The following is a 12,808-nucleotide window of genomic DNA, read 5'->3' on the forward strand; positions in this document are numbered from 1 at the left end:
ACTGAAATTTCGTAAATAGATCTCGCCGCGACGAAAAACGTCTTTGCTTTAATGACTTCCATCCCAACTCGCGTATCATATCTGCCACACTCTCTCCCCTCCTATTACGCGATAATACAAAACGAGCTGCCCTTTTTTGCACCCTTTCGATGTCCTCGGTCAATCCCACCTGGTAAGGATCCCACACCGCACAGCAATATTCTAACAGAGGACGAACGAGTGTAGTGTAAGCTGTCTCTTTGGTGGACTTGTTGCATCTTCTAAGTGCCCTGACAATGAAACGCAACCTTTGGCTCGCACTGTCTTATAAATGACGAGAGATACTGGTGTCATTCGAACCACAGGCCTGAAGAGAACGCGAGTGGAACGTCGAAACTGGTTACCTAATGAAACAATATCAGAATAATGGTTATTGGTACAGTATTACCACAGTTCATCGACCACCCGCTGTCCCAAGCTCCTGATCCCAAGATGGAGTCAGCATTAGCCGGGTTACAGCCCGGGTATTTTGAGCGCCGTTAGATGTACAGGCCGACATGGTTCCTTACAGTAATACTTGTCTTGCAGTGTTATTGCGTCTTAACGAATAGTTTAGGACAGCAGTTTAAATGAAAATTTGTGGCACTTTAACTTGCCACGCAGTTTCAAATCAGTTCGCACTCCGCTTCAGACAGAAAATTCGTTCCAGAAGCGTTGTAAATGTTAACAATTAATTCGTGCAATAAGCTGCGGTATTGTTGGCTGCCGGGCGGTGTGGCCGAGCGGTTCTAGGCGCTTCAGTCTGGAACCGCGCGACCGCTACGGCCGCAGGTTCGAATCCTGCCTCGGGCATGGATCTGTGCGATGTCCTTAGCTTACAGAATGAGATTTTCACTCTGCAGCGAGTGTGCGCTGATATGAACCTTCCTGGCAGATTAAAACTCTGTGCCCGACCGAGACTCGAACTCGGGACCTTTGCCTTTCGCGGGCAAGTGCTCTACCCATCTGGAAGGTAGGAGACGAGATACTGGCAGAAGTAAAGCTGTGAGTACCGGGCGTGAGCCGTGCTTCGGTAGCTCAGATGGTAGAGCACTTGCCCGCAAAAGGCAAAGGTCCCGAGTTCGAGTCTCGGTCGGGCACACAGTTTTAATCTGCCAGGAAGTTTCGTCCTTAGCTTAGTTAGGTTTAAGTGGATCTAAGTTCTAGGGACCGATGACCTCAGATGTTGAGTCCCATAGTGCTTAGAGCCATTTGAACGATTTTTTTTTAATTGTTGGCTCATTGTTACATCTTGACATGTTAGGTTATGATTAGCTGAGTGGGAGCTAGTAAACTGTAATAGGCCTATAGTTTTTAATACTTATATCACTCAGGTGTGATTAAATTAATATGGCGTTTGTATATTTTAAATACTGTTTATACGTGCAATAATTTTTGAAAAAATGAAGCAATGTCATCTTTACCTGCGCTGATTTCGTCCCGAATATTCAAATCTGCTCACAGTAAGCTAAATAATGGACTGAACCCAAATTAAACCGACCAAACCGATTATACATTTAACAGTCATTTTTTAAAGTCCAGTGAATCGTTTGTTTAGGAATAAAATTTAAAGGGATAAAATGAAGAAGAAAAATGCTAATTACTGTATTTTACGATATCAATGATTTTAAAAGCATAACACAATTTAAATCGTAGCAAAACTGATTACACAAAGCTGCCCCGTTCAGGAACAGAAAATAGCTTTCTTTTATAGACTTTTGGAGTTCGTTTATTTTGCACAACATCTTCCCAGCGCCGTCACTTGATAACGTTGAACAGTGGCTCCTACTTTCCTCTAGCTATTCTAAGAATGCTTCTCCTACCGCGTCAGCTTCATTTTCGTTCATTGGTACGCACTTAAAAAGCTCTTTTCTGTTTAGTGGCACAATTGTGCACGTTTCAAATCTCGAGATGAAGTCTTGGGCCATGGTGCATTTTAGGCCCTTCATCAGCCAAGGAAATACGTGTCATTTTAATGGGAAAGAATTCTGTTTAAAGGATTACGTACTGGTAGGTAACAAAATGAACAAAACTTCAACCTAAATTTGCTCGGGCCGAAGTTACCCCAGAACGTGGGAAAATATTAGCCCATTGTGAAATCCTATAGTCATCCTTTCATACTAAAATTAAGAATTATAAATTTCTTGTTGTACACCTGAGCCAAAAAAAAAAAAATGGCTCTGACCACTGGGACACAACTGCTGTGGTCATCACTCCCCTTGAACTTAGAACTACTTAAACCTAACTAACCTAAGGACATCACACACACCCATGCCCGAGGCAGGATTCGAACCTGCGACCGTAGCAGCAGCGTGGCTCCGGACTGGAGCGCCTAGAACCGCACGGCCACCGCGGCGGCCACACCTGAACCTAAAGCAGGGTTTCCCAAACTGTTCCGCGAGAAGCGAACAAGTCCTCCGGGAAAAAGTATTAATAAAATTTTTTGTTATTTTTTAAAAATTTCATTATGATTTATGTTTAGTAGCTAGGATTTAACATTGAAGTGAAAGTTAGCGAACCCTTGGTCTAAAGAAAGTGAAACAACAAGAAAAACTAACACTGAAATGACTTCAGTAACAGATGAGCATATGAAAGTTGGACCACTACTATCCTGCCTCGACTAAAAGACGAGTCAGGTAACCAGTACTGATGCAACAGCACATACGTTGCCTACAGAAACGTTGCACAAGAAACGTAGGTGCTTACCTTTTAAGGGTTCAAATGGCTCAAATGGCTCTGAGCACTATGGGACTTAACATCTATGGTCATCAGTCTCCTAGAACTTGGAACTACTTAAACCTAACTAACCTAAGGACAGCACACAACGCCCAGTCATCACGAGGCAGAGAAAATCCCTGACCCCGACGGGAATCGAACCCGGGACCCCGGGCGCGGGAAGCGAGAACGCTACCGCACGACCACGAGCTGCGGACTATCTTTTAAGGGAAGAAACACAAATTTTCGTTGAGGTGTGTATGAGCAGCGAGCCAGAGAACCTTTTTTTTTCCTGTGGCCATTGTCTCCCGCGAAGGGCTAGTGTTGCACCGGCCGGCGGCAGAGAAAAACCTGAATATCGTTACTCTGGAAGCCGTTTAGATAGACAAGCTGCAACTACGATCTTGCACCTTGTTGTCATACACTACAGGTCTGTGCCTTGTCTTCGTCCAGGACGCCCCTGGTACCCCTGGAGGCGTTACCACGCGCTAGCCGCTAGCTAACACCTGTCGTTCTCTCTCTCTACAGTCCCCTTACCGGCGGCCCCGACGGCGAAGGAGTCGGAGCTGTTGGCCGCCACCTCCGCGTCGGCCGCGGCGCCCTCCGCCTCCGCCGCCCCCGCGGACGCGACGTCGCCCCCGCTGCCCGCCTCCGGCGCCGCCCCCGCCGACTTCTTCCACATCGAGTGCCCGCAGTGCCGCAAGGCCTACCCGGGCTTCCAGGCGCTGCGCGAGCACGTGGAGGCGGAGCACCCCAGGAGCGCGGCCTCCGCCTCCGCCGCCCCCGCCGCCATCTCGCCCCCGACGCCGACGCCCGGCGGCGCCTACCCCTGCCCCCAGTGCAGCGTCACCTTCGCCACCAGGGACCAGCTGGAGAAGCACGAGCTCCTGCACTCGCCCAACGCCACAGTCGTAAGTACCCTCTGCCACTCACTCACCGTGTCTTGCTGCTGGCGCGCGCGAACCTGTAGCTCTGATTTTGTCGCACTGTTCGTCAGATTCTGTGCAGACTTTTTTTTTCCACTAGCTGCTTATATTTTATGACCCACCGTCTAATTTCTTATGGTGGGTAGCATGTTGCCACTTAGCCGCTGTGACTGGGTCCGGGGTCCGCAGTGACTGAAAGTAACACCACACCGGCTCCCGTCCCCACTCACACCGTTGCCCGTGTCCCGCCACGTGGAGGCGGGCTCTGTTTAGATCCATTTGATATTTTTTTTGTGCAGCATTAGAAAAACGTATAACTAATACAAAATCAAGTAAGATATTAACAAACAAAACGAAATTAAATATTTAGAAAGAAGGAAGGAAGAGAACTGAATAGAGAAGTTATAGGTATAATATTGCCCGTCACCTGGTTGTGGGCGGCGGCCCGGGTCTTGGAATGAACCTCAAGACGCTGGCCGTCGCTCACCATGCCTTTAACACCTACCATCCTAAAAACTAACTTAACTAGAAGAGATTAGAGTACGTTAAAGCTAGAAACTAAGACTAAGACCTTCATGTCCAGCCTGCTAAACTATTTACGATATACAGTAGAGAGGTAACTGATTTTTTGCTTGGCTCAAAGTTGCTGTGCAGACTGTGTGAGACGTCTAAGCAATGTCAGGAAGTGTTTCGTTCGGACCGGCATCGTCGGGGTCGGGAAATCGCTAGGGATCGTGAAACGGCCGCGGATAACATTCGCGCCACAAGACTCTATCAACACACGACATCATTTTGACGTAACACGCAGTATCGAAGACAACAGGAACTTTGGTTAGCATTCGATGTGAGGTGCTTGGGAGTTACCATATTGAATTACGCATCACAACCTGCGTGTTATCGTTCAATATACAGGGTGAGGCACCTAACGTTACCGCTGGATATATTTCGTAAACCACTTCAAATACTGATGAACCGATTCCACAGACCGAACGTGAGGAGAGGGACTAGTGTAATTGTTTAATACAAACCATACAAAAATGCACGGAAGTATGTTTTTTAACACAAACCTAAATTTTTTAAATGGAACCCCGTTAGTTTTGTTAGCACATCTGAAAATATAAAGAAATACGTAATCAGTGCCGTTTGTTGCATTGTAAAATGTTAATTACATCCGGAGATATTGTAACCTAAAGTTGACGCTTGAGTACCACTCCTCCGCTGTTCGATCGTGTGTATCGGAGAGCACCGAATTACGTAGGGATCCAAAGGGAACGGTGATGGACCTTAGGTACAGAAGAGACTGGAACAGCACATTACGTCCACATGCAAACACCTTTTTATTGGTCTTTTTCGCTGACGCACATGTACATTACCATGAGGGGTGAGGTACATGTACACACTTGGTTTCCGTTTTGAGTTACGGAGTGGAATAGAGTGTGTCCCGACATGTCAGGCCAATAGATGTTCAATGTGGTGGCCATCATTTGCTGCACACAATTGCAATCTCTGGCGTAATGAATGTCGTACACGCCGCAGTACATCTGGTGTAATGTCGCCGCAGGCTGCCACAATACGTTGTTTCATATCCTCTGGGGTTGTAGGTACATACCGGAACACATTCTCCTTCAACGTACCCCACAGAAAGAAGTCCAGAGGTGTAAGATCAGGAGAACGGGACTGGCCAATTTATGCGTCCTCCACGTCCTATGAAACGCCCGTCGAACATCCTGTCGAGGGTCAGGCTAGTGTTAATTGCGGAATGTGCAGGTGCACCATCATGCTGATACCACATACGTCGACGCGTTTCCAGTGGGACATTTTCGAGCAACGTTGGCAGATCACTCTGTAGAAACGCGATGTATGTTGCAGTGCTCTCCGATACACACGATCGAACAGCGGAGGAGTGGTATCAATCGTCAACTTTAGGTTACAATATCTGCGGATGTAATTAACATTTTACAATGCAACAAACGGCACTGATTACGTATTTGTTTATATGTTCAGATGTGCTAACAAAACTAACGTGGTTCCATTTAAAAAAAACGTGTTAAAAAAACATCATCCGTGCATTTTTGTATGGTTTGTATTAAACAAATACACTAGCCCCTCTCCTCACGTTCGGTCTGTGGAATCGGTTCGTCAGTATTTGATGTTGTTTTCGAAATATATCCAGCGGTAACGTTAGGTGACTCACCCTATATATATATATATATATATATGAAGGTAGTATCTGTTCCCGAAAGAACAATTACCGTTGATGGCCACGCAGCTTTCGTTAGAATGAAATGATAATTAAGTGGACACCATAGTTGCAAACAGGCATTGATATGGTTCATTGGGGACAAGTTGAAAATAAAATGTATATCAACGCCTGTTTGCTGCTAGGGTGTCCATTTAATTATCACTTTATTCTAACGAAGGCTGCGTGGTCATCAACGGTAACTGTTCTTTCGGGAACAGATACTACCTTCATATATAGTTAAAATATGCCTTCCCGGCCATTGACCTTCTTGTGCGAACGCACACGCTATGCCCGAACTCGTACGGGACTTGGTAGATTAATCTGCCACGAGTAATGAGTATGATGGGCAAACATCTATTAGGCGCACTACGAATGTAGTGGTGTGGACATGTTGGGAATGTGGGTCTCACGGGAAGCGGGCGAGGGATAAGTCCCTGCAGACGCACTATCCTCTGTGGCTCAGATGGATAGAGCGTCTGCCATGTAAGCAGGAGATCCCGGGTTCGAGTCTCGGTCTGGGCACCCATTTTCAACATGTTTCCAAATAACTATATCAATGCCTGTATGCAGCTAGGGTGTCCACTTAATTATCATATATATATATATATATATATATATATATATATATATATGTGTGTGTGTGTGTGTGTGTGTGTGTGTGTGTGTGTGTGTGTGTGTGTGTGTGTGTGTGTCGGAATTTCCATCCGGCTTTTCGGGGATGATGCTGTAGTAAACAGAGAAGTTGCAGCATTAGAAAATTGCAGCGAAATGCAGAAAGATGTGCAGCACTTGGTGCAGGGACTGGCAACTGACCCTTAACATAGACAAATGTAACGTATTGCGAATACATAGAAAGAAGGATCCTTTATTGTATGATTATATGATAGCGGAACAAACACTGGTAGCAATTACTTCTGTAAAATATCTGGGCGTAAGCGTACGGGCCGCGCGGGATTAGCCGAGCGGTCTTGGGCGCTGCAGTCATGCACTGTGCGGCTGGTCCCAGCGGAGGTTCGAGTCCTCCCTAGGGCATGGGTGTTTAAGTAGTGTATAAGCTTAGGGACTGATGACCTTAGCAGTTGAGTCCCATAAGATTACAGGCACATTTGAATATTTTTTATGCGTACGGAACGATTTGAAGTGGAATGATCACATAAAATTAATTGTTGGTAAAGCGGGTGTCAGGTTGAGATTCATTGGGAGAGTCCTTAGAAAATGTATTCCTTCAACAAAGGAGGTGGCTTACAAAATACTCGTTCGAGCTATGCTTCAGTATTGCTCATCAGTGTGGGATCCGTACCAGATCGGGTTGACGGAGGAGATAGAGAAGATCCAAAGGAGAGCGGCGCGTTTGGTCACAGGGTTATTCGGTAAGCGTGATAGCGTTACGGAGATGTTTAGCAAACTCAAGTGGCAGACTCTGCAAGAGAGGCGCTCTGCATTGCGGTGTAGCTTGCTGTGCAGGTTTCGAGAGGGTCCGTTTCTCGATGAGGTATCGAATATATTACTTCGCCCTACTTATACCTCCCGAGGAGATCACGAGTGTAAAATTAGAGAGATTCGAGCGCGCACGGAGCCTTTCCGGCAGTCGTTCTTCCCGCGAACCGTACGCGATTGGAACTGGAACGGGAGGTAATGACAGTGGCACGTAAAGTGCCCTCCACCACACACCGTTGGGTGGCTTGCGGAGTATAAATGTAGGTGTAGAAGTAGCCGCTCCGGTACCGTAAACTGACAAAACAGCCTGGAAAGCGGTATGCTGATCACGTGCCCCTTCATATCTGCATCAGTGACGCCTCTGGATTGAGGATGACACGGTGGCCGGTCGGTACCGTTGGGCTTTTCCAAGGCTTGTTCGGACAGAGTTTTACTGCGTCACGTACCAATAAATGCCCCACGAAGTATTCAATGACGCGGTGGGTGGAAGTCTGAACAGAGTAACAGCATATGGACTATCAGACCAATTGTGTGAGTGGATTGAAGAGTTCCTAGATAACAGAACACAGCATGTCATTCTCATTGGAGAGAAGTCTTCCGAAGTAAGAGTGATTTCAGGCGTGCCGCAGGGGAGTGTCGTAGGACCGTTGCTATTCACATTACACACGAATGACCTTGTGGATGACATCGGAAGTTCACTGAGGCTTTTTGCGGATGATGCTGTGGTATATCGAGAGGTTGTAACAATGGAAAATTGTACTGAAATGCAGGAGGATCTGCAGCGAATTGACGCATGGTGCAGGGAATGGCAATTGAAGCTCAATGTAGACAAGTGTAATGTGCTGAGAATATATAGAAAGAAACATCCCTTATCATTTAGCTACAATATAGCAGGTCAGCAACTGGAAGCAGTTAACTCCATAAATTGTCTGGGTGTAGGCATTGGGAGTGATTTAAAATGGAATGATCATGTAAAGCTGATCGTCGGTGAAGCAGATGCCAGACTGAGATTCATTGGAAGAATCCGAAGGAAATGCAATCCGAAAACAAAGGAAGTAGGTTACAGTACGCTTGTTCGCCCACTGCTTGAATACTGCTCAGCAGTGTGGGATACGTACCAGATAGGGTTGATAGAAGAGATAGAGAAGATCCAACGGAGGGCAGCGCGCTTCGTTACAGGATCATTTAGTGGCTCTGAGCACTATGGGACTCAACATCTTAGGTCATAAGTCCCCTAGAACTTAGAACTACTTACACCTAACTAACCTAAGGACATCACACACACCCATGACAGAGGCAGGATTCGATTCTGCGACCGCAGCAGCCTCGCGGTTCCGGACTGCAGCGCCAGAACCGCACGGCCTCGATCATTTAGTAATCGCGAAAGCGTTACGGAGATGAAAGATAAACTCCAGTGGAAGACTTTGCAGGAGAGACGCTCAGTAGCTCGGTACGGGCTTTTGTTGAAGTTACGAGAACGTACCTTCACCGAGGAGTCAAGCAGTATATTGCTACCTCCTACGTATATCTCGCGAAGAGACCGTGAGGATAAAATCAGAGAGATGAGAGCCCACACAGAGGCATACCGACAATACTTCTTTCCACGGACAATAGGAGACTGGAATAGAAGGGAGAACCGATAGCGGTACTCAAGGTACCCTCCGCCACACACCGTCGGGTGGCTTGAGGAGTATGGATGTAGATGTATATTCCGATGCAGACGTAGGAGGCGGCCGCACAGCCTTTTAGCCTTTTAACCTGCTCGCGCGACCCGCCGTCTGACAGGTCCTGTGTGACGCAGCTACTTGCCGGCCGCGGGACGGAAGTTAGCCGACAACATCCTGCAGCTTTACAGTAGTTTTACTGCCCGCCGCACGCGCCATTCGTCCGCCGGCAGTCAGGAAGTCTGTGTCCGGTCGTAGGCGACCTTTCGTTTCTTTTTCTCTCCCTCCCCCCTCCCCCACTCCCCCTAGTTGCAGGGACACTTGCTCCGGCGTGTTTATTTACCGAAACAAACACGGCGACGCGACACGGCGCACATTCGCGCTATAAACGCGAGCGTTCTATTTACATTCCTGCGCCCGTCGGCACTTTGCCCTATGACGCCATCTTCCTGCAGGCGCGCCTGTCTCCGACGCGAAGTCGGACGACCGCGATGTCGGCCCACGTCGAGTTTGTTCGCCGCGCCGCGTCTCTGCTTTGCATTCGCCTCTCTTTGTGCTGGACGGGCAAAGCTTACACTAAACGATCTACCTAACGACGCTGCAACCGACGGAAGAATCATCTCGATCTGTAAACCGGCAGCTTCCTCTGCGCTGACGACACAGCACGTCTTTATCTTCTCCGGCATGACTGGATGCTTTATCGAACGCCTACGAGTTTATACATGATACTGTGTTGTGGTTTTTGCGTTTCCATAGCCAGAAACTTTGTATTACATGTCGTCAAGCAGCATAACTCAAGGCGCGCAGATTATCAACACTACATTCACCTACACTGCTGGCCATTAAAATTGCTACACCACTAACATGACGTGCTACAGACGCGAAATTTAACCGACAGGAAGAAGATGATGTAATATGCAAATGATTAGCTTTTCAGAGCATTCACACAAGGTTGGCGCCGGTGGCGACACCTACAACGTGCTGACATGAGGAAAGTTTCCATTCAATTTCTCATGCGCAAACAGCAGTTGACCGGCGTTGCTTGGTGAAACGTTGTGATGCCTCGTGTAAGGAGGAGAAATGCGTACCATCACGTTTCCGTTTGATAAAGGATTGTAGCCTATCGCGATTGCAGTTTATCGATCGTGACATTGCTGCTCGCGTTGCTCGAGATCCAGTGACTGTTAGGAGAATATGGAATCGTTGGGTTCAGGAGGGTAATACGGAACGCCGTGCTGGATCCCAACGGCCTCGTATCACTAGCAGTCGAGATGACAGGCATCGTATCCGCATAGCTCTAACGGATCGTGCAGCCACGTCTCGATTCCTGAGTCAACAGATGCGGACGTTTGCAAGACAACAACCATCTGCACGAACAGTTCGACTACGTTTGCAGCAGCACGGACTATCAGCTCCGAGACCATGGCTGCGGTCACCCTTCACGCTCCATCACAGACAGGAGCGCCTGCGATGGTGTACTCGACGACAAACCTGGGTGCACGAATGGCAAAACGACATTTTTTCGGATTAATCCAGGTTCTGTTTACAGCATCACGATGGTCGCATCTGTGTTTGGCGAAATCGCAGTGAACGCACATGGGAAGCGTGTATTCGTCATCGCCATACTGGCGTATCACCCGGCGTGATCGTATGGGGTGCCATCGGTTACACGTCTCGGTCACCTCTTGTTCGCATTGACGGCACTTTGAACAGTGGACGTTACATTTCAGATGTGATACTACCCGTGGCTCTACCCTTGATTCGCTCCCTGCGAAACCCTACATTTCAGCAGGATAACGCACGACCGTATGTTGCTCGTCCTGTACGGGCCTTTCTGGATACAGAAAATGTTAGACTGCTGCCCTGGACAGCACATTCTCACCAATTGAAAACGTCTGGTGGCTGAGCAACTCGCTTGTCACAATACGCCAGTCACTATTCTTGATGAACTGTGGTATCGTGTTGAAGCTGCATGGGCAGCTGTACCTGTACACGCCATCCAATTTCTGTTTGACTCAATGCCCAGGCGTACAGGCGTATCGAGGCCGTTATTACGGCCAGAGGTGGTTGTTCTGCGTACTGATTTCTCAGGATCTATGCACCCAATTTGCGTGAAAATGTAATCACATGTCAGTTCTAGTATAATTTATTTGTCCAATCAATACCCCTTTATCGTCTGCATTTCTTCTTGGTGTAGCAATTTTAATGGCCAGTAGTGTATATAATACGTTTAGCTTTGGTACGGAGATTTCTTTACGAAAAATATGTTCTCGGTGGATTCAGCAAAATTTGACCGAAGCTCAAAACCCAAACAGCTATAAATTTGTTTCGGTTAGTGCGACTACTGTTGTGAAACTTTTCTCTGGACCTTTCCTTTTTGCTTGCCGGATAGTACATTTTCCCACACCACACGCCACGCACTCACGCGTGTTTCTCTAAGAAGCGACGCTTCTTCGGTAGTCGAGACCACCCTGATCCAGCTACCGCTAAGTTGTCTACTTCAATAGCGGCGGGTTGTACCGTATAATACTACGCGTGGCTTCGCTTAGCTCCGCTGCACCCATGGTATGTGTGGTAACTGGGAGCGCCCGCTCTGCTGACGCACAGGGTTACCGCCCGGCCAGCCGTTTGTGGTTCCGTTCGCGTGCGCGCACACGCACCTGCTACTGACGTCAGCGCTCTCCTCCTCGTACGCGATGACCACTGAAATCTTCCCGTTAGACACGTGGACTGCCAGATCAAACGTGGCAGTCCCAGTGAAAACAGGCAATTGATTACTTCGCGAGGTACCACGCGCAGATCGGCAACAGCGAGAGGCTCGATTAACGCAGCAGAACATTGTTGCAGAAGTAGCCACTGCATAGTGAAATTCCACCGGCTGTTCCGTGTGTTGCTGGTTACGCCCAGAACTGCTGTGGGGCCCTGTGGTTAAAATAAACTAAAGAGATGAGATCGATGTCTCTGTCCAAAACCGTCCCCATCCGCTCTTTCCTCACATGCCTCCTCCATCACATCGTGCTCATGCTCAATCTTCTTCTTATACTTGTCGTTCTCCCCCTCTTCTTCCTTCTACTTATTCTTGTGCTCCTCTTACATCCCTGCTCCTCCTCCTTTTTCCCTCCTCCTTTCCTGATCCTCCTTTTTCTACTTCTTCTACTTTTCTTCTTCTTTTATCATCTTCTACCTCCTCGCCTTTTTTCTTCTTCCTCCCACTTCTCCCCCTTTTTCTATTGCATCCTCCTAATCCTCCTGTTTTTCTTCCTCCTTGGTCAATCTCCTCCTCCTTTCCCCCCTCTCCCTCTCCCTCCTCCTCCTCCTCCTCCTCCTCCTCCTCCTCCTCCTCCTCCTCATTATGTTCTTCTCAACAATGTCCCCTTCTTTTTATCCTCATCCTATTTCTTCTCTTCCTCCTTATCCTCTTTTTCTCCTCCTCCTCCTCTTTCTCTTCTACTACTCTTCCTCCTCCTCCTCTTCTACTACTCTTCCTCCTCCTCCTCCTCCTCTTTTTCATCTTCCTCCTCATTTTTTCTGGTCCTACTACTCCTTGTCTTCCTTTTTTCTGCTCCTACTCCTACTTGTCCTCCTTTTTATGGTCCTCCTCCTCTTTCATCTCTTCCTCTTCCTCCCCCTCATCCTCCTCCTCCTCCTCCTCCTCCTCCTCCTCCTCCTCCTCCTCCTCCCCTTCCTCCTCCACCTTGTGCTCTTCATCATCATTTTTCTTCTTTTCCATGTCATCCTTTTTATCGTCCTTTTGTATCATCCTCCTCCTCCTCATCTTCCTCCTCCTCTTTTTCATCTTCCTCTTT

At 47.8% G+C, this 12,808-nt stretch overlaps 1 protein-coding gene across 1 annotated transcript in view; it reads left to right on the plus strand.

The window, feature by feature from the left end:
* Positions 1-12,808, plus strand: part of LOC126109428 (zinc finger protein 1-like) — a 236,720-nt gene that overhangs the window by 87,574 nt on the left and 136,338 nt on the right. The window contains exons 2-3 of the mRNA XM_049914462.1: positions 3,262-3,332; positions 3,378-3,644. Coding sequence (XP_049770419.1) covers positions 3,262-3,332; positions 3,378-3,644 — 338 coding nt within the window. The remainder of the gene's footprint in view (positions 1-3,261; positions 3,333-3,377; positions 3,645-12,808) is intronic.

Source organism: Schistocerca cancellata, chromosome 12 (assembly GCF_023864275.1).
Source record: "Schistocerca cancellata isolate TAMUIC-IGC-003103 chromosome 12, iqSchCanc2.1, whole genome shotgun sequence".
Taxonomy (NCBI): Eukaryota; Metazoa; Arthropoda; class Insecta; order Orthoptera; family Acrididae; genus Schistocerca; species Schistocerca cancellata.